The 20606-nt window shown below is 44.7% G+C and overlaps 2 protein-coding genes across 2 annotated transcripts in view; one reads left to right on the forward strand and one right to left on the reverse strand.

Moving 5' to 3' along the window:
* Nucleotides 1-4609: 4609 nt before the first annotated feature.
* Nucleotides 4610-8907, reverse strand: ZNF597 (zinc finger protein 597). Its single transcript, XM_004587055.2, has 3 exons — nt 8784-8907; nt 8030-8156; nt 4610-5815 (listed from the first exon to the last, which is right to left on the reverse strand). Exons 1-3 carry the CDS (start codon nt 8814-8816, stop codon nt 4701-4703), a joined length of 1275 nt encoding a protein of 424 aa, XP_004587112.2. The 5' UTR covers nt 8817-8907; the 3' UTR covers nt 4610-4700.
* A 444-nt stretch (nt 8908-9351) lies between these two features.
* NAA60 (N-alpha-acetyltransferase 60, NatF catalytic subunit) overlaps nt 9352-20606 on the forward strand; it is a 31742-nt gene continuing 20487 nt past the window's right edge. The window contains exon 1 of the mRNA XM_058680275.1: nt 9352-9512. The gene's annotated coding sequence lies outside the window, so the exon portion shown is untranslated. The remainder of the gene's footprint in view (nt 9513-20606) is intronic.

Consider the following 20606-nt stretch of genomic DNA (forward strand, 5'->3'; position numbering starts at 1 on the left):
TCGCACTAGCCGCAGTCGGGCCAGACCGGGAGCGCTGCGACGGGTTCTCCAGTCCAGCACACTCAGGTTGGTCCTGCGGCTGGCACAGAGGCGGGGCACTGGCATGCCGATCGCACACGCTCTCACCCGCACTGTCTTCCGTGGAGATGGCTGAACAGGGCCAAGAAGCCGGCCGAGCGCGGCGGTCGGATACCCAGAGAAAGGATCGCCACGCTGCACCTGCCCAAGAGTGCGCAGGCGCCACCGGAAGTGGGGGGTGGACCGGAAGTGACGGTCCAGCATCCGGCCTGATTGGCGTTTCCGCTAGCCTGGGTGGCAGCCAGTGACCAAAAAGGGAGACCAGGATGGCTCGCAGTCCGCGCGAAGCCTGCTGGGGGTCCTGTTGCCACGCCCCTTGCCGGAAGCCGCTGCCGCCCCAGCGGCCCTGCCCAGCGGGCCGGAGCTGCGGGCATCCAGTGCTGGCCGCAGAAAGGCGAACAAGCGATCTTACTTCCTTTGTTGTATGACATCATGTCACTCGCTCCAAAGCACAATCCCACACTCTTCAAAGTCCCATCATTGTCAACTAAAACCGCTGGGGTTAAAAGAAAAAAAAAGTCTACTTTCTTGCGTTCAACACAAAATAGCATTTATTAGATGCCAAATTACACATCAGATAGACGATCACTGCCTGTTGGGAGCTTGCGCTCCAGCACACAGCCTGAGAATGTACCGCGCACAATAAAAACAGAAACAGTAAGAGCGCATACAGTGAACATACTTATGAGGTATCCAAAAGAACGAGGGATTACAGCACATTCTTAGGAATATTTTTGTAACACCCCGTCATGTCTACTAGACCGTTCATGTGAGGAGGGATGGACTTGTAAAATGACCAGCTAAAATGCCTGGAGTCAGATGGGCCTTGGCAAGGTGGGCAGCAGCTCTGTCAGAGGAATAGCGCTCCTAGTCTACAAGCCTGAAACGGACGAGTGTGCTCTTACACACTTTTAGTGAAGATGATCTTGTTCTTAAAAATACATTCTTAGAGAAATCCCATAGATAACCAGTTTTCTGGACATGTAAAATAAAACTCCTGAGATGAACTGTAATCTGCCAGATCTCTACCCTGCTTGCATACATCCACAATAAACAATAAACAGTTTGCTGTGGCAAATTTCTTATTGTATTACTTCTTATTTTTCTGTCTATAAGACCACTACCACTTAATTAAATGGGCTCTCAAAACTCAAAGACTCAAAAAGGCATTTATTATGAAATGTCATTTGTTTCTAGCTGTAATTTCCCCAAATATTTTGCTACTTTCTATGTGCAAACAGGAAATGTGAATAGATTATTATTGTTAGCAACAAAGTTCTAACCAAAACAATTTTGAGTCAAACTCTGTCATAAACAACTAAATTCTAAACTTAAGTTACAAAATGTAATTTAGATGCTGACATTGGACTTCTACTAGGAAAATGCTGCTTTCATCCTTGATGGCTGTTTAACAGAAATTTATAGTCGTGTTAAGGAATATATTTTGTTCACGGAACCAACAACAAACACTCAAGAAATTTGTTCAAGAGTCAGCTACTTCATGCAAAAAATTTCAGTGTCAACATCTGTACAAAGCAATAAACCCTTGTATTTATCTATCATTAAATAGATCTTCATCCAATATTTATTAGTAACTCATAATATGGTAGGATAATAATATCACTGAATTAATAACAATCTTATGGAATCTGTCTTCATCAGTAGTCATGGTAAAGAAAAGAGTGAAAAAAAAAACTTGCCATAAAAACAACCTGAACGTCATTAGTGGACAAACCTCCTTTTTAACTCTGTAGGCAGAGCAGCTTGATTATGTCCAGCCAATGTAAAAGTGTGTAACAAAGCAACTGCAAACATGCCTATTGCACAATAACCAACTCACATTAAAGAAAATTGCACACTAACCACCAAAAATATTATACTAAAAAGGCATTTTAATCAACCCATGTGCAAATTAATATTTTTGTTAAAGTGCTATTTTTTTTTTTTACCTTTGGCATATCTTGTAAAACCTGTAGAATAAGCAATGCTGCAAAAACTGAGGCTAATTGTGGAGAAAGCCTCATCTGGAAAGGTGAATTCCTATTCTGAGGTTTAGAGGGAGATTTTTGGCATAAATTTTTTATCTTTTCCCTACATTTTTAGGACCAAAGGAAAGGATGACAGCTTCCATTTTATAGACCAGCCTCATTCCATCCTTGTGCTTTCTGGAATATTACTCCCTGCTTCTGTGACTGGGTGGCGGGCGGAGGGGGGGAGGCAGTGATCTTCATGGCTCACCATACAACTCTTCCTTCTGTTTAAACTGAAATATTAGAGCCCTCAAATGTGTTGATGTGGGTCTAGCACAATGATTCAATTGGCTAGATCCTCCCCTTACAAGCACTAGCATCTCAGACAGGTACCAGTTCATATCCTGGATGTTCCACTTCCCATCCAGCTCCCCGCTTGTAACCTGGAAAAGCAGTGGAAGATGGTGCAAAGCTTTGGGACCCTGCACCTATGTGGGAGACCCAGAAGAAGCTCCTGGTTCCAGCTCTGGATCGGCTCACCTGTGGCTGTTGTCACCATTTGCGGAGTGAGCCAGTGAATGGAAGATCTGTCTCTCCTTCTCCCAGAAAATCTGTCTTTCCCATAAAAAATAAGTCTTTTAAAACAATGTGCTGATTAGGCACTGGGCCAATTTCTTCCACTGAGGGCTGCAGCAGCAGAGAGGAGAGGTGTTGCTCTGCTACTTAAAGATTATATGCCAGAGTTAGCTAAAAAAAAAAAAAAAAAAAAAATTTACTGGAGGCCATCTTTCTGTAGTATTTGAAGTTCTTCAGAGGGAGGGACACAGCTGAGCAGGTCAGAGGGCCTGGCAGACGGGTGTCTTGTATAGTGACAATGCACACATCAGAAAACACTAACTTTGACTTTAAGTATTTGATCTTAAAGTGGCTTTGCAAAACATAAAGTAAGAAAGACAAAAAGGGAAAAAGAGTAAGCGAGCTTGACTAAGGCTACTGATTTCAGTTTTTTTCACTCTCTAGCATCATCTCCCACCCACCCCTATTAAATTTTAAAGATTAGCTGTAGTAGTCAGCAGCATCTTGTACATTCAGTTGTCCATCTGTAGGATTAGCCTCCAGATACTATTATTATTTCAATTAGTCTTCAAAAGACTTTATTTATTTTTGCTTATGAGATTTCCCAGTAATAATGCCATTTTAATAAATACTATATTTTTGGATTGTCTAAATAGAATTAAATCACACTTTTATACCTAAGGCCTTATAAATACTAGTTTGCTGATAGGTATACAATAACTTTGGGTTTAAAGAGAGACTTATATGAATGTGTATTTATAATACTCTGGTTCTTTTACATTAATAGCCATACTAATTAGTCATATTTTGTTCAGTACTTATCTCTAATAACTATATCTATAGAACTTTATAATACCAAGCATTTTGATTAATAAGCTAACGATCTCATGTATGTATTTTTCTTTAGAGATGAAAAGAAAACATTACAATTTTTTAAAAAACCAAATCCAACTAAAACCTTCAGGATGTGTTTGGTGGAACTTGGAATCTTTGCTTGCATGACAGAAATGGGAGTTCCAGCTTGCAGTCTTGGGGATTCTTCTGCTGCCTTGAAACAACTAAATGAGGTTTGGATAAAGAGGAAAGGAAACAAGAGGGTTCCAGAATGCCAGTTCACAGAGTACCCCCTGGCTGCTTGCAATGCTAACGCATGACATGAGTGCCAACAGAATTGTGGCCTTTGGAATTGGAGACACCCAAGCCTAAATACCAGTTTTACCACAGTGTGAGCTCTTATGTGCAGGGCAAAGTACTCACTTTATCCTTAGACTCTTCAGTTTCCCCATTGCTATGTCCCAGATTTACTCTGAGGATTAAATTAGGTAATATAAGTATCTAAAGTAAGAAACGATTATAATCACTTTTAGCAAGATTGGTCATGAGCTTCTGTCCCTACTCCATCCCTAAATCAAGTCCAGCCTCCAGGAAAGAGTTATAGTTAAATGACTAAACCTGCTTGTAAACATTTGAGTCATACGTGCCAGTACTGCACCTGACATCAGATCTGAGAACAGGAACTCCACAGATACTAACAACCATCAAAATATCAACTAGTCCATTCATTTTGGAACTTTTTATGGAGCAGGGGAGAGGGAGAAAGAGATTCCTGGCTCCATTAGAAAGTCACATGTTAAACAAGAAATAATGTCATACAAATATTACATTCAAATAGTTATACCAAAAAGTCTAAAACATATACAAAATTCACTTTCTCACACACTGTATCTGCAGAACTGGCCAAAAAAAAAGTAAATTCTCCTTCAAAAATCTACTTAGAAACCACATATACAAAAATGAGAAGTGCTCTAGTAACAGCCTTCATTTCCAAGAAAACTTAATTTAGTGAAAAAGTTATTTTTGTTCTCTGGCTCATATAAATGGAATGTTATTTTCAATACTGGCTTCTTTCACTAGTTGTATGATATTTCCTCAGCTCTCAGGCCGAATACTGCCTAAGACTGGTAAGAATTATATATACATGATATGGAATATGTTTAAAGTGCTTAGCATAACACCTGGCACATAAACTGGAACTGTGTACTGAAAAGCCCAAATGTTAATGAAAACATGTTATATTTACTTGGTATTTCTCCTATGGCTTCGCCTGTGAGTAACAAGATGCATTTTCATTCTGAAACTTCTCCCACACATGGTACATTTAAAAGGTCCCTCCGTTGTGTGGCTCTTTTGGTGGCTTGCAAGCTCAGACTCTGATGTAAAGCTTTCTGCACATGTTTTACACTGATGGGGCTTTTCTACCGTGTGAATGTTCTGATGGGAAACAAGCTCAAAGAAACAAGGAAAGGTCATGTCACACTCAAGACACTGCAAGGGTTTCAATTTTGAGAAAGAAAAAAAGTTTTCATCATCATTGCTGCAGCTTTGAGAGTCTTCCTTGTGGCCCTTCTCTGGGAGGGAAGAGCATGAGGCCTGCCCCAAAGTGCTCACACACTCAGTGTTCTGGTATGGAGTGGCTGATGAGTATGTTTTCTCTTGCAAAGCAAGATTTGTGTTCTGAAGAACATGTTTATCACAGTTGGCACACTCATAGGCTTTCTCAGCACTGTGGCTTTTCTGATGCTGTGCCAATCCTGGAAGCCACATAAAAGCTCTTCCACATTTGTCACAAGTATAGGGTTTCTCCTGTACATGGCTATTCATATGCCGGGACAGGTGTGGCTGCTGGCAGAAGCTAGCACTGCACTTGGCACACTTATAAGGCTTCTCACCAGTATGGATTCTCCTGTGTGTCCTCAAGTTGGCTCTATGATTGAAGATCTTCCCACAGTCATCACATTTATGCTTTTTTTCTACTGTGTGAATTTTCTGATGCAAAACAAGGTAAGAATTATCGCTGAAGCTTTGGTCACATTCAGGACACTTGTACACATGTTTGGCTTCTTCCAAGGAAAATTCAAGGATTTCAGAAAGTTGTCTGATTCCTAAACATTGAGATAATTCTACTAATGGGGTATGGTTTTCAATGGTAACCAAAAGGCTTATGAATCTTTTCTTGCAAGCAGAGGTTCCATCTGATATTTTCCTTTCAGAGTTTCCAACTCCATCCTCAGAGGATTTTTCTGGGTAATAGACAAGGGGTGCAGCAATGGAGTAATTTTCTAGGGCAAGTTCATCAAGTTCCAGAGACTCTAGGCTTAACTGCTGATTAATCTCAGTCTTGCCTTCCTCTCCTGTTGATAAAAACAAAATGAAGCAAAACATAGACAATACCTTCAGGTGATAACAAGGGACAGTACAAGCTAAGGTAATCACACAGAGGCTCAAGAAAGTGTAAGTGGGTTATAACCCAGATACTGATAAACATACAAAATCAGGAGCCAGCAGGATTTCCTGGCTTCTCAAAAGATTTAATTCTAGGTGAATCTGCAAGAGGAAGAAACAGAGTATAGCTGTGCCTAAGTCAGGGCCCAGTAAGACAGGTACTAAAAACAATCTTGGTAGAGATCACCTAGATGCACAGTTTCCCAGTTAGTGTATTTAGATCTCAAGAGCCTTTAATCATTCAAGCTATCTCAAGTAGCAACTGGACAATCACACCTGGAATAGAGATTGGGATTCATATTTCTCAATAGAGAAAGCAGGCAAGTGTTTTCCTACCTTATCAGAGAAGTTCACAGGTTACTAAAAATTTGTTTTATTTTCACCTAGTGAGGTTTCCAAAATTTCTTTACTGTTCACTGAAGAATGATCAAGGCGTAGCTACTTGCAGTACTGCAGGTAGATAACGGTTTTACCACAAGGATGACTGACAAAATTTGAGCCTGCCCCAAAGCATTTTTAAAAAATATTTTCCCAAATAAGTTGGCTCTCCATATCCACAGTTCTCTGTTTTTACAGTCAATTGTAGATTAAAAATATATGAAGAAGGTTGCATCTGTCCTGAACATGAATAGGCTTTTTAGGGGTCATTATCCCTAAACAATTCAGTAAAAAAAAATTTATAGCACTTATATTAAGTAATCCAGATGTGATTAGAGTATACAGAAGGGTGTGTATGGGTTATATGCAAACACTGGTATTTTCTATGTGGGAATCTAAGGATTTTGGCATTCTGAGGGAGTAAGAGGGGGTAAGTGAGGATCCTAGGATCAATTTGCCAAGGATACAAAGAACAATTACATTTTTCATGTGTAAAGTCAATTTGTTATTATAAAAGGAGTCTTTTCCAAAAAAAAAAAAAGTCTTTTCACAGACTTTTATGATTGTATCAATTGAATGGCTGGCAAGGGTTTCTGGAGTGCAATACAGTACATGGGAATCCAAACAGGACCCAGTGATTTCACTGATCCGAGGGAATTCTAATATCAGAGATCAAAGATGCCAAGAAAACCAGAATGTGAGAGAAAGATACAAAGAGGTTGCTTCCCAGAAAGAAAACTCATGGCAACTCCATGGTGTCTTAAGACTTAGTTGCTGAGTGCTAACAAATAAGCACGTGACGTGATTACTACCCAGGGCCACAGAAAGAACCGCAGAAAAGTAATATACAGAACATTTTCCAGAGCTCAACCAGGAGTTTCTGCCCCATGACTTTGAGTGGGAATAGTTCCTCACAGGACATCAAGCAAACTTATCAGAAAAATATTGCCTTAGCAGTAGTCCAAATTAGCTTTAGATTAAAAGCTAATCAAAACCACCCAACAAAGCCAAAAAGCAAACCTTGATAGGGTCAGACTAATCCCAAGTAATTTAACTGCATGCTAGGTTAAAGCCCAGAGTCCCTTTTAAACATGCGACAATCCAGCTCCAAATAATATAAAATTCACAGTGACTAACATCCAGTCAAAAATTACCAAGCACATAAAGAAGCAAGAAAATATCACCAATATGTGGGAGGAAAATCAATCAATAGAAACAAAGCCAGAACTGGAACATACAGCAAGTATATTTTTTAGAAAGCTATTATAAATATACCCCTATGTTCAAGGAGGTAAAAGAAAACAAAAATATGACAAACCAGTGGAAGATACAAAATACAAGTTACGGAACAGTTTAGATACTTAAATAGTAGTTGGAGATAAAATCTACTCAGAGAACTACTGCACATGGGTCCCCTTAGGCAGGACAGCTATTGAACACCTTAAGAGTGAAATTCCCAATATCTAGCAAATGATTATATTAACCAGGTTTCCTAAGTAAAACAGTAAATTCACAGCAACAAATATTTTAAAAGATTACCAGGTACTGCCACATCTTGTATGAAGTCAAAGTCACTGTACCAAATTGATTTTTTTAAATCTTTTAAGAAATCATCTAAATGTTCAAAACTTGCTCTTTCATGTAAGTTCTCATCATATCCAAATTACCCAGGGACAGGTTCTACTCCAACCACTACCCTAGAACTGACAAAGCTGGAAAAGTACACGAAAAAATAAATGCCTCACCATTCAAAATGACATCCTCAGCACGCTCCGCTGCGGCCCCTCTGTTGAGGACCCTCTGGGCCGGAAGCAGACCCACGCACTCCTCTTGGGAAAAATACACAGCCAGATCTTCATAGACCATAGGCCCCTGAAACAATAGGAGAGCTCACTGCACTACCAGAGGCTTGCAGGCTGGCTCCTCCCGCAACAAGCCAGACTGGAGACAGCTACAAACGGCAGATGCAAGGGAGAAAGGGGTTTCAGGTAGAAGGTTCCCTAGTTCTGGGATGGGCAACAGTGTGCAGATGAACACAGTGCACCGTGAGAATTCACAGAGACTAGTCTGGTGGAAAAAGCCGAGGGGACACTCACAGTGGTGGGAACCCTTTAGGGAAGGATGAAGAAGACTGGGCAACTCAGGAAGAATCTTGAAAAAGATGGAAGTTAAAGGGATTCTCACATCCTTTCTTTGCTATTGCTATTCTTTCTCTACGACCCCACCCCATGACAGTCATCGCTGAATTCACTCAGCATTCCGCCAAGCCCACTGCTCCTTCCCTAGCCTAGTCCCATAAATCAACAGTAAAGGCGGATGTAACCCAGAATCATGCAGGGCATCATCCTCTTGTTCAACAGGTGTGAACCTAGGAATCTGTTCAGGACAGACACCGTGTTACAGGCTCATCCAAAGGGCTCCGTTTCTAGCGAGTGGGTTTGGAAAGGAACAAACTGGTAAGGGAGGAACATTTTTAAAAATAAAGGTACTTCATCTCACCTGAGCATCCACTGTCGCCAGCACAGACGCCATCTGGGAGAGTGGGAGTGTAAGTCCCTACAAAGACTGAAACAGCAAGGCTATGCAAGGAAAAACAGTCCCCAAGCAGGCCGGTTGGGCTGCAAGGCTTGTCCACGATATCCCGATGTCCTCCTGGTCCTCCAAGTCTCTTGAAGGACCTGAGGCAAACTGCTCTTCGCCTCAGCCTCGCCTCAAAAAGTGCCCCACTCACTGCTCTGGGACTAGTGGAAGCCTCCTGCTAGCCCTGCGGTAGCAGCAGCGGGTGAGGTGACGCCCAATGGCGCGACGAGACAACGAAAGCCACGGCCACTGCAAGCCTCGCACGTTCCCATGCTCCCCCACGCAGAAGTCGCGGGGAAGCAGCCGGAAGCAAACCAGTCTTAGCGCCGGCCACACCCTGCCATTTGATTGGCCAAGCCGTGCTCCCGAGGGCCCGTCTTTCTTTTCTCGGAACCAATAGGACGCCGAGTCGAGGTCCGCTCACGCCCCGCCTGCCCGAGGCGGTTCTGAGGTATAGTTTTTCCCTGAGGTTTTTCGGGGCAAAAATGTTTCCGGTTCCGTTGTAACGGGGTCTCCTGGGTGAGCTCCAGGACCTATTGACCAACCCGAGAGGAACGTTAGGGTGACCCCCTGGCTGAGGGACGACGGTATGTTTCCGAGAAGAACGAGAGCAAGAAGACAGGGAGAATCCCGAACTCGCAAGAGTAGGTAATGAAATGTGGGTCTGGCTAGTGTTGCTCCACCATGGGCCTCGACGTGTGGCTGGGCGGCCGGAGTATGCCGGCCTAGCCCTGGGCTGACAGGCCGCCAAAATCGAACGAGGGTCGCGGGGCGGCAGAGTGCGAAGAGATGGCTTCGTTGGCGGCAGTGCAATTGGCTGTGGCGGGCCACGTTGGCTCCGCCTCGACGGGCCTTGGGCGTCGCGGCCGCCGCCCACCCAGGCCGCTGCAGACCCCTCGGGCGGGCCCGGCCGGGGCTGTCTCCTCGCACGCCTTGGACCGGCTCCAGGACCAGAAATTGCCCCCCATGTTAACTGACACTGTGTGCTGGCATGTGGGGATTTAGGGTTGGAAAATTTGAGCTCTGCCATAGTTGTTCGCATGGCCTCTGCCAGTGTTTAACTTTGTGCTGTTGTGAAGGGCTCGGAATGCCTCTTTGCGGAGAACTGGAAAGATGAGAAAATAATGTAAAAGCAAATCTCATATTTTCTTGTTCTGGTGGTAGCAGGATGCCTGTCCTTAAAAGGTTACTCAAGGAAGGGTTGCGTGGCTATTAATATTACTGGGCGAGGTATTTGGCACAGCGGGTCATCTCCTATCAGAGTGTCTGTCTTTGAGTTCTGGCATGGATCCTGATCTTAACGCATAGCAGGTGGTGGTCACATAGTGGGTTCCTATTGCTTACGCGGGAGGCCTGGATTGGGTTCCTGCTCTGGGCTTCCATCCCGGGATGTTATGGGCATTTGTCAGTGAACGAGCCAATGGAGGATAACTGTGTTTTCCTTTTTCTCTTCTTTCCTTCCTTATTTCTTCTATGTCTTTGCCTTCCAAAATTATTTTCAAAACTATGTTGTAAAAGCTGGCAATTAGTGTGATTTGATGGAATATTAGCTAGGATAGTTACAGATGTAACAGAAATTTGGGGTCACCCTTACTATTTGGTAAACATGACCGAAAAATCCAAATAATACATGCAAACATGTATTGAGTCATATCCCTATCCCGAACCAGTCACTCTCAAGAGTAAAAGGCTATCAGAAATTGTTTTGAGCCACCATGCCGTATCACTTGACCCCTGAAAAAATGAGGACTCTGTTGGAAAAGAAAAAAATGGAGGTGGAAAAGATGTCAGATCAGTAGCTAACAGTTTTTAAAGATTTATTTATTTTTATTTCAAAATCAAATATATAGAGAGAGGAGGAGAGACCGAGAGGAAGATCTTCTGTCCAATGATTCACTCCCCAAGTGGCCACAATGGCCGGTGCTGTGCCGATCTGAAGCCAGGAGCCAGGAACTTTTCCAGGTCTCCCACGTGGGTGCAGGGTCCCAAGGCAGTGGACATCCTCGACTGCTTTCCTAGGCCACAAGCAGGGAGCTGGATATGAACCTGCACCCATAGGGGATCCCGGCGTGTCCAAGGCGAGGACTTTAGCCACTAGGGCACAGCGCTAGGCCCGGTGGCGAACAGTTTGTGAGTGCCATCTGTGGACAGCTAGCCAGGAGTTAGGTCTTCTGGGAATGGACCACAAAAGACTATCCAGATTAGAGAGAAACTTGCTTCAGGGAAGATGGAAGAGTGAGAACATGCTTCCACACGAGCTAGACCAGTCCAGAGCATACAGGTTGAAGTGGAGCTAGCAGCTTGGTCTTTGGAGGCCTACCCCAAAGGCATGCCGACTGTAGTCAGGGTGCTGCTCACCTACTCATTTCTCCCCTCTTACTCTGGGCTGATATCTTAGCTGGTCTTTATTCTGGGCTGTCTCATAATGATTTTTAGCTCTTTGACATAAAGGTTCTCATGGATCTTTAAAAACAAAGATTTATTTATTTGAAAGGCAGAACAAGAAAGAGGGAGAGACAGATTTTCCATCTTCCCCCAGTGGCCACAGTGGCTGGGACTAAATCAGGCCAAAGCCAGGAACCCCAGACTCCACCTGGCTCTCTGTGTCAGCAACAGGAGCCCAAGGACTTGGGCCCCATTCTCTGCCACTTTCCCAAGTGTAGCAGAGCTGGAACAAGAGTGGAACAGTTAGGGGATGCTGGGTGCTGCCCCTAGCACCTTCTTTTGAACCCTGTTCCCTTTACTAGAGATAAACACAATTTCCAGTGATTAGAAATGAAGTGTGTGGTATTCAGCAGTTAACCAAAGAGATGATCAGCCCAAAAGTACAAGAGAAAACAAAATCTTCCTTGGCCCTTCTACAAGTGGATTATCAAAATTAGACAAGGATACTCTGGAAGAAGGTGGCTTAAAAATTTGATCTTGAGGGCTCAATGCAATAGCCTAGTGGCTAAATCCTCACCTTGCATGTGCCGGGATCCCATATGGGCTCTGGTTTGTGTCCCGGCTGCTCTACTATCCATCCAGCTCCTGCCTGTGGCCTGGGAAAGCAGTCGAGGATGGCCCAAAGCCTTGGGACTCTGCTCTCGTGTAGGAGACCTGGAGGAAGTTCCTGGCTCTTGGCTTCAGATTTTTGCTCGGCCATTGTGACTACTTGGGAAGTGAATCATTGGACAGAAGATCTTTCTCTCTGTCTCTCCTTCTCTCTGTAAATCTGCCTTACAAATAAAAATAAATAAATCTTAAAAAAAATTTTTTTTGAGCTTGAGGGGCCAGTGTTGCGGTATGGCAAGTTAAGCCTCTGCTTGCAATGCTGGCATTCCATAACAGAGTGCCAGTTCCACGCCCAGATCCAGCTCCCTCAGAATATTCCTGGGAAAGCAGCAGATGGTGGCCCAAGTGCCTGGCTCCCTGCTAGCCATGTGGGAGGCCAGGATGGAGTTCCTGGCTTTTGGCTTCTGCCAACCCTATCCTATCTCTATCATCTAGAAATTAGCAGTTTATAATTTTTTTTCTTTTATTATTGGAAAGCCAAATATACAGAGAGGAGGAGAGACAGAGAGGAAGATCTTCCATCCGATGTTTCACTCCCCAAGTGAGCCGCAACGGGCCGGTGCTGCGCCGATCCAAAGCCGGGAACCTGGAACCTCTTCTGGGTCTCCCACGCGGGTGCAGGGTCCCAATGCATTGGGCCGTCCTCGACTGTTTTCCCAGGCCACAAGCAGGGAGCTGGATGGGAAGTGGAGCTGCCGGGATTAGAACCGGCGCCCATATGGGATCCCGGGGCTTTCAAGGTGAGGACTTTAGCCACTAGGCCACGCTTCCAGGCCCTATAATTTTTTTTTAAAACAAAGATTTATTTATTTATTGAAAGAGTCACAGAGGGAGAGACAGGGAGATTGTCCAACTACTGGTTTACTCCCTTACTAGTCACAATGGTCAGGGCTGGACCAGGCCATAGCCAGGAGTCAAGAATTCGATTTAGTTTCCCTTGTGGTTGCCAAAGCCCCAAGCACTTGAGCCATCACTGCTTGCTCCCAGGGTGCACATTAGCACAAAGCTGGAATCCGGAGTGCATCCGGGGCTAACGCTGCATCATCCCTTACGGGACGCAGGCCTTCCAAGCAGTGTCTTTACCTATGTGGCAAATGCTTGCCCTATATGCATGGATTCACAAAAATAGTTGTTGCATGGCAATAACTTACCTTTTCATTCCATTTTTTTAAGCTTTTTTGAAGTGCTTTGCATACTCTCCTTAGTGATTGTTAGCATTTTCAGGATGAAATGCCTATGAGGTTTGTTGTGCTTCCGTTCTCAGATGGTGTTGCTTTTCAGAATCAGTTACTTAAAAATATGTATGTCTCTGATTCATTAAAAAAGAAAAGAAAAACAGATTTGTAAGGCAGAGAGCAAGAATATTACAGAGAGGAAAGGTTCCCTTCCCCATCCGCAGGTTCATGTCCCGAGTGTCTGCAGCAGCCAGGTGTGGGCCAGGCCAAAGCTGCGAGCCAAGAACTCCATCCTGCTCTGGGGCTGTCCCTGCTGCCTTCCTAAGTGCATTATCAGGGAGCTGAGACTCAGAGTGACTCTGAAATGGGGTACAGGCATCTTGAGCAATGGCTTAACCCTCTGTGCCACTGTGCCCCCTTGGTTTCTGGTTCATACTGGCTTACTATATCCTTTATGGCATGTAATGCCAATTCAGATTAGCCCAGGATCTTCTCAAGGTGCAGAAGTTGCCTCCACCTTCAGTGAGGGGCTTTTCTCACAGGTGTCCAAAACCCTACCCAAGCAGCTAGGAAACTGGTTCTTGCTAATCTCTTATCTCTTAGCAAAGGAACAATGGCTGTAACTCTCCAAGCACGAGGTTGTCATGATTTTGAAGCGAAGGTCACCAAGTGTTCAAAGGAATCTCTTAATCAAAAAAAGGCTCAGGGCTCTAAAGTGAATTTCTGGTGACTCCTTTACTACAAATGGCCTTTGCTCTGCATCAACTCCAGTTCAGTTGTTCAGTCACTGCAGCCAGGGATGCTTCAAGAGAGATTCTGGATCTAACTGGTACTTAGGAACCTGCAAACAAGGACTCTTGGAGGTGGTGGGAGCTGCAGAGCACGCAGGTTAGCCTTGATGAGGGCAGAGAAGTGATGACAGGAGGCTAGCAGCGCCATGAACCTAGATGATTAATTCCACCCCCACAAAGATTCATCAGTTTGAGACTCCTGAGATCAGAGGTTCACTCACCTAGGAGTTAGAGGGGATGACTAGGAGTGGAGCAATAGCTCTGTCATTCCCTTCCCTGCAGCTCATGAAAAGACTAGGCTTCGGGGGTGTGGGGGGAAGACATGGAGTTGTTTGGGTGGGGAGAAGAGTTGAGCTTATGTCCCAGAGTGAATGATGCCCTTGTGGTCAGAGGAAACCGGGCTTCAGTGAAATCCATTTTTGACACGTGAATGTTTAAATATTTTTGAATTGTGTTTTGGTTTGAAATATTGAAGAGGTTTAGTGAAATGCTTGCTTTCATTATCTTGATAGGAGGCACATGCCTGTATTCTGCTAAGTAGGACAGGAATGTAAGTATTACAGTCATTTTGACTGAACATTCAGCATTTGGTTGAAACGTCATACTCCGGGGCTCGGCGGCATGGCCTAGTGGCTAAGGTCCTCGCCTTGATCCCATATGGCCGCTGGTTCTAATCCCGGCGGCTCCACTTCCTCTCTATCTCTCCTCCTCTCAGTATATCTGACTTTGTAATAAAAATAAAATTAAAAAAAAAAAAAAAAAAAAAAAAGAAACGTCATACTCCGGTAGTTTGATGGTAAGCCCCACTTCAGAGCACACTTGGCATGTTAGTGACAGGATGTGTAGTGGTACAGTCCACCTCTGCCTGCTCTGTCTTGGTTCTAATTCAAGTGCAGCATCATCCCTGGTAATCCAGCTTAGACTTTTTAAAAATTTAATTTTATTTTTTATGTTGTTTACATAGATCCTAGGCATTTTCTCTTAAAAAATATTTATGTATTTATTTTGCAAAGGCAGATTTACAGAAAGGAGAGACAGAGAAAGGTTTCCATCCACTGCTTCACTCTCCAAATGGCCACAGTGACCAGAACTGAGCTGATCCAAAGCCAGGAGACAGGAGCTTCCTCTAGGTCTCCCATGTGGGTGCAGGGTCCCAAGACAGAGCTGGAAGGGAAGTGGAGCAACCGAGACACAAATCAGTACCCATATAGGATCCCAGCAGTTGGAGGTGGAGGATTAGCCAACTGAGCCATCCTAGACATTCTTTGGAAGCAAAAATGTTTGGTTCCTGGTTGACCTGGTTTTGTTTTGTGCAGATGCCAATAAATCCTTCAGAACCACAAATTATAATAATCTATTCCATCAAATGTCAGTCTTGATCTTCTTCTGTCCTGAGCTTGTATGCAGGGTGGCCCTAGGTCCTCTCAGACAGAACAGATGCTGGCTGACATGCAGGGCTTTCCCGGAAGTGATTTGTCAGGGGTCTATCTGGAAGCCCATGACTTTCGTCCTCAGAAAACCAGGCAAGTTGAGATCTAAGTGGTGAAGCAGCTCACTTGTTTCTTGGCTTCCATCCTTCATGATGGGTGCTCAGCGCGACCACTAGTGAGTGGAGCTTCATTCTGCAGACTGTAGGGGTATGGGATGTGTTTCGCATCTGTGTTGTGGGAACAACGGTACCCATCTTTGAGAATTTCTGGAGGGGTGAATGAGAATATACCGCAGGGAGTAGAACAGTATTTAGCACACAGCAGACATCCAACAATATTTGTCTGCTCCTATTCCATTATGTAAGTTCCGTTGTTATTTGTAGAAAGCATGTTATATGTAGAAAGCATGTCTGATGAAATCTTTGTCAAGCACCTTGAGATCTCATGTTGATGAGGGTGTGGTCTCTGCCCTGTAGCAGCGGATGTAGTCTTCTTGCTGTTGATATGAGGAGGATAAATTGGTAAAACATTTCAGGCACGCAATCTGAAGTTTGTTTCCAAAGTTCAAATATTGATAACCAATAACAATTTCAATAACTAACATTCTAGGAATTTTGCCTAAGGAAATAAGAGGAAAGCAGGCTTATGCGGTAGGTTTTGACTTGCACTGTTGTTCAAGAGCCACATTTCCAGGTTTAGTGGAACACTGGTAGCCAGCTCCTCTCAGCTCTCCTGCCTGCCCAGCCCCTGTCCCTCTGTCAGCTGCCTTTCCTGAGCAGAGCTGGGGAGGGTTGTCACCTGGCAGAACTCAAAAAGGGGAGACTTGGGAACACCCTGGTTTGGAATAAGAGAGCCATACTGGACATTTGGGAGCCTGGAGTAAAGTTTAAAATAGGTGAATTCCTGAAGATATTTTTCCTTGGGTGCTCAGGAAAGGAAGAGTCTGCCACTGTGGACGGTGGCGTGGGGCTGTGAATGGGCCAGAGGAGCTGGCTGCCTCTCTGTTGCACAGCAGGAAGAGAGCCGGGCTGCTGAGACAGAAATGGAAGACTTCCCTTTCAGTGCCTTTGAGCAGGTGCCACTGCCTGGCAGCTGGGTGTGTGGCTTGACCGCTGGTTCTCCCCCCCTGGTAGGGCCTTTAGGGTCTCCCTGCTTAGCACATAGCCAGATGTTGAAAGGAGGGGGAACTTAGGTAACATTCCCAGCTTGGGGGACTTTCAGTGAAACAGCTTTACTCAAATTCCACAAGTAGAAGAGATTCATTTGTAGTAAATTTTCTGGAATTTGCAAACTGTTCTTTAAAATTGATAAGCATTGTGGCACAGTGGATTAAGCCTTTACCTCTGAAGCCAGTATCCCATATGAACACCAGTTCAAATCCTTGTTGTACCACTTTCCCAGCTCTCTGCTCCTGCATCAGGAAAGTTATTGGAGGATAGTGGGTGGCCTCCTCCACCCACATGGGTGATCCAAATGTAGTTCCAGGCTCCTGGCTCCTGTGTTGCCAGCCCAGACTGTTGTGGATAGAATGAATGGATGGAAAATTCTCTGTCCGCTCTTTCAATTAAATAAATAAATCTTTTTTAAAAATTATAAATTTAGGGGCATATGCAATGGCGCAACGGGCTGATCCTCTGCCTTCAACTGCCAGCATGCCATATAGGCATCGGCTTGTGTCCCAGTTGCTCCACTCTCCACTTCCCATCCAGCTCCCTGCTTGTGGCCTGGGAAAGCATTAGAGGACAGCCCAAAGCCTTGGGACCCTGTACCCATGTGGGAGACCCGGAAGAAGCTCCTGACTCCTGGCTTTGGATTGGCTCAGTTCTGGCCATTGCAGCTGTTTGGAGAATGAATCAGCAGATGGAAGATCTTTCTGTCTGTATTTACTCTCTGTAAATCTGCCTTTGCAATATAAATAAATAAATGTGTTTTAAAAATATGAATTTAATAGATAAAAAATGGAAAGCCTGTCTAAAAACTTACTCAGGAGCCAACATTTTGGCTCAGTGTTGAAGGTGTCACTTGGGAAGTCTGCTCCCACATCAGCATGCCTGGTGCCAGGCCAGGCTCCAGCTTCCTGAAGACATGCGCCCTGTGAGGCCAAGGGGAACCAATGTTTGTGAGGTTACAGGGAACCAGGATCAAGGACTTGGCTTCTTGCTGTGCAAATGGGAGCCCCAGTTGAGTTCCTGGCTCCTGGCTTCCCTCTGGTCCAACCCTGGGACATTTGGGGGACTGAATCAGTGGATGGAAAATATGTCTTTCAGATAAATATACATAAATAAAAATGGAAACAGTAGAGAGAGGAAAGAGAGAGCAAGCAGCAAGGCAAAGACTTGAAACACCAGTCATTACTAGACTCAGGGCCGATTAGATCACTCATGAACCAATCCTTGTGACAGAGTATGCCCTTCCCTGACTGACCCAGGCCAGGGTTACCAGAGTACATCGTTGAGCCATGGGAGACTGGTGTGAGCTTAATTTGTTCAACCAGTTAGAGACCACTTTGGAACAGGAGGGTGGCGTCAATGTCATGTACACAGTGGAGTGAGTCGAATAGATTATTAGTGGGAAAAAATCTTTACAATAACACAGAGGCCTAACTGGAAGAATTAGCATGAAGATAAGTGAGATCTTTTGTCAAATGTTTAACACAGAGCATGACACATTGGGGAAGTAGTAGTTACTATTCTTGCTTTTGCGTTTAGAGTGTTGAAATGGAGATACCCACCCTTCTTGATTCTGCTAGTGTACCTCAGGGTGCTGTCCACAGAACCCTGGAGACGGCAGAATGTTGTGACTGTGCTGTCACCTAGGGAGTGCTTCTTAAACTTGACCTGGGGTTTCTGCGCAATGTAGATTCTGATTCAGTCAGTATGGCTGGGGCCCGTGGCTATGTATTTCTAGCAGCTTCCCTAGTGTTGCTGACGCTGCAGGGAGTACAGACCACACTTTGGGTGAGAAGGACTGAAGTAGTTTTTTTTTTTAACATTTATTTTATTTTTATTGGAAAGGCAGGTCAGATTTACAGAGAGGAAAAACAGAGAAAGATCTTCCAGCTGCTGGTTCACTCCCCAAATGGCCAGCACATCTGGAGCTGAGCTGAATCGAAGCCAGTTCCTATAGGTCTCCCACACAGATGCAGGGTCCCAAGGCTTTGGGCCATCCTCTATGGCTTTCCTAGGCCACAAGCAGGGAGCTGGAAGGGAACTGGAGTGGCGGGACATGAACCAGGATACATATAAGATCCCAGTGCTTGCAAGGTGAAGAGTTGTTCGATAGAGCCATTGCGCAGGACCCTGAAGCAGGGTTTTGCTTGCCCTGGGATTGAAGGGGCTCACCCATCCACGGTCTGGCCAGTAAAAAAGTGGAGCAAGCGGAAATGGAGAGCAAGTATTTGCCTTTTTAAAAAACACCTTTTAAAATTTTCAAACTTGAATATGTGGGAGAATAACAGTCAATACCAGTGTATTCTTCACCATATGATAATGGTGTAGCGATTGCCTTTTATGGCTGCAGTACCAACGTGGCCTCTGTTCCTTTCACTCTTGTCCATTGATAAAAGCTTAAGTTCATAGCCTGACTTTGCTGCAAAGGAAGCTAAAAATACTTGCATAAGCCTAGCTTGACAGTGATTTACCCTGGAATTGCCTTACTACAAGAAGCTATGATAGTTATGTTATTTTTTTAGAAATTTAGAGGGGGGCCCGGCATGGTGGGCTGGCAGCTAAAGTCCTCACCTTGAATGTGCTGGGATCCCATATGAGTACCAGTTCTAATCCTGGCAGCTCCACTTCCCATCCAGCTCCCTGCTTGTGACCTGGGAAAGCAGTCGAGTACGGCCCAAAGCCTTGGGACCCTGCACCCGTGTGGGAGACCTGGAGGAAGTTCCTGACTCCTGGCTTCGGACCGGCACAGCACCGGCCGGAGTGAATCATTGGATGGAAGATCTTCCTCTCTGTCTCTCCTCCTCTCTGACTTTGCAATAAAAATAAATAAATCTTTTTTTTTTTAAAAAAAAAAGACTAAACATTAAAAAAAAAAGAAATTTAGAGGGGAGGAGATGGTGTGGGACGCTGTATAGATACTGGTGGATAATTACTGTGACCCACTGAATCTTTTCAAAAACTTTAGAAACATATTTACTAATTTGAAGGGCAAAGAGAGGGGAGAGACGCTGCCCTGGGGGAGAGAAAGGGAAAAGAGATACCTTCCGTCTAGTGGTTCACTCCCCAAATGGCCACATAGCCAGGGCTGGCCCAGGCCAAAGCAGCCAGAAACTTTATCTGGATTTCACATGTGAGTGGCAGGAACCCAAGTACTCCCTTCCTAGGCACATGAACAGAAAGTTGGATCAGGAAAGCAGCCAAGAGTTGAGTAGGCACTGCAGTATGAAATGTGAGTGCAGTACCACCACACCTGCCCATGGCTGAATGCCTTCTTAATCTGAGAGGCCAAGACAAAGCAGGGGAGTTGCCTTCTGCTGCTTCACTGCTGAGATGCACTCAGTTGCTGGACTGGGCAGGAGAACCCAGTCCAGGTCTCCTACCTAGGGAACAGGACTTCAAGAACTTGAGCCATCAGCGGTCCCTCCCAGAGGCTGCAACAGCAGGAGAACAAAGTCAGGTGACAGTCCAGAATCCCACCATGTTCTCACATCTGTTTTGCAAGTGTCTTTTTTTTATTATTAAAAAGGCAGATATACAGAGAGGAGGAGAGACAGAGAGGATGATCTTCCTCGACTGCTCTCCCAGGCCACGAGCAGGGAGCTGGATGGGAGGCAGGGCTGCCGGGATTAGAACCAGCGCCCGTATGGGATGTTGGCACTTTCAAGGTGAGGACATTTGCCACTAGGCTACTACACCAGGCCCAGTGTAGTTGTCTTTATTGTTAGGTAAATGTCCACACCACTTACGGATCTTATAACCAGTTCTCTTCAAAATAGTTTGCAGAAAGCCTGGAATGACAAGTGCACCAGTCCCTAGAAGGACACAGAAAGGCTTCATAGTCCTGTGCTTTACACACACAACACCCCCTCTCCCTTTACCTCATTTTGTGTGGCTTTTCCCATCTCATCAATCTTATTTTTTTTGCAACTATCTAATTATAAATAATTTTCATCACGACACAGGGCATTGTGGAGAGTGGTGGGAATGTTCTGAAGAGGTGCAAACACTCCTTTCCGTGTTGCTTGGCTTACAGTTCCATGTTTGTGCGGCTTCACAGTGGTAAGTCCACAGAAATGTAAACAAAATTATAGTGATCAGCACCCTGGCCAAGTGGTCTTCCAGA

Source organism: Ochotona princeps, chromosome 24, assembly GCF_030435755.1.
Source record: "Ochotona princeps isolate mOchPri1 chromosome 24, mOchPri1.hap1, whole genome shotgun sequence".
NCBI classification, from domain to species: domain Eukaryota; kingdom Metazoa; phylum Chordata; class Mammalia; order Lagomorpha; family Ochotonidae; genus Ochotona; species Ochotona princeps.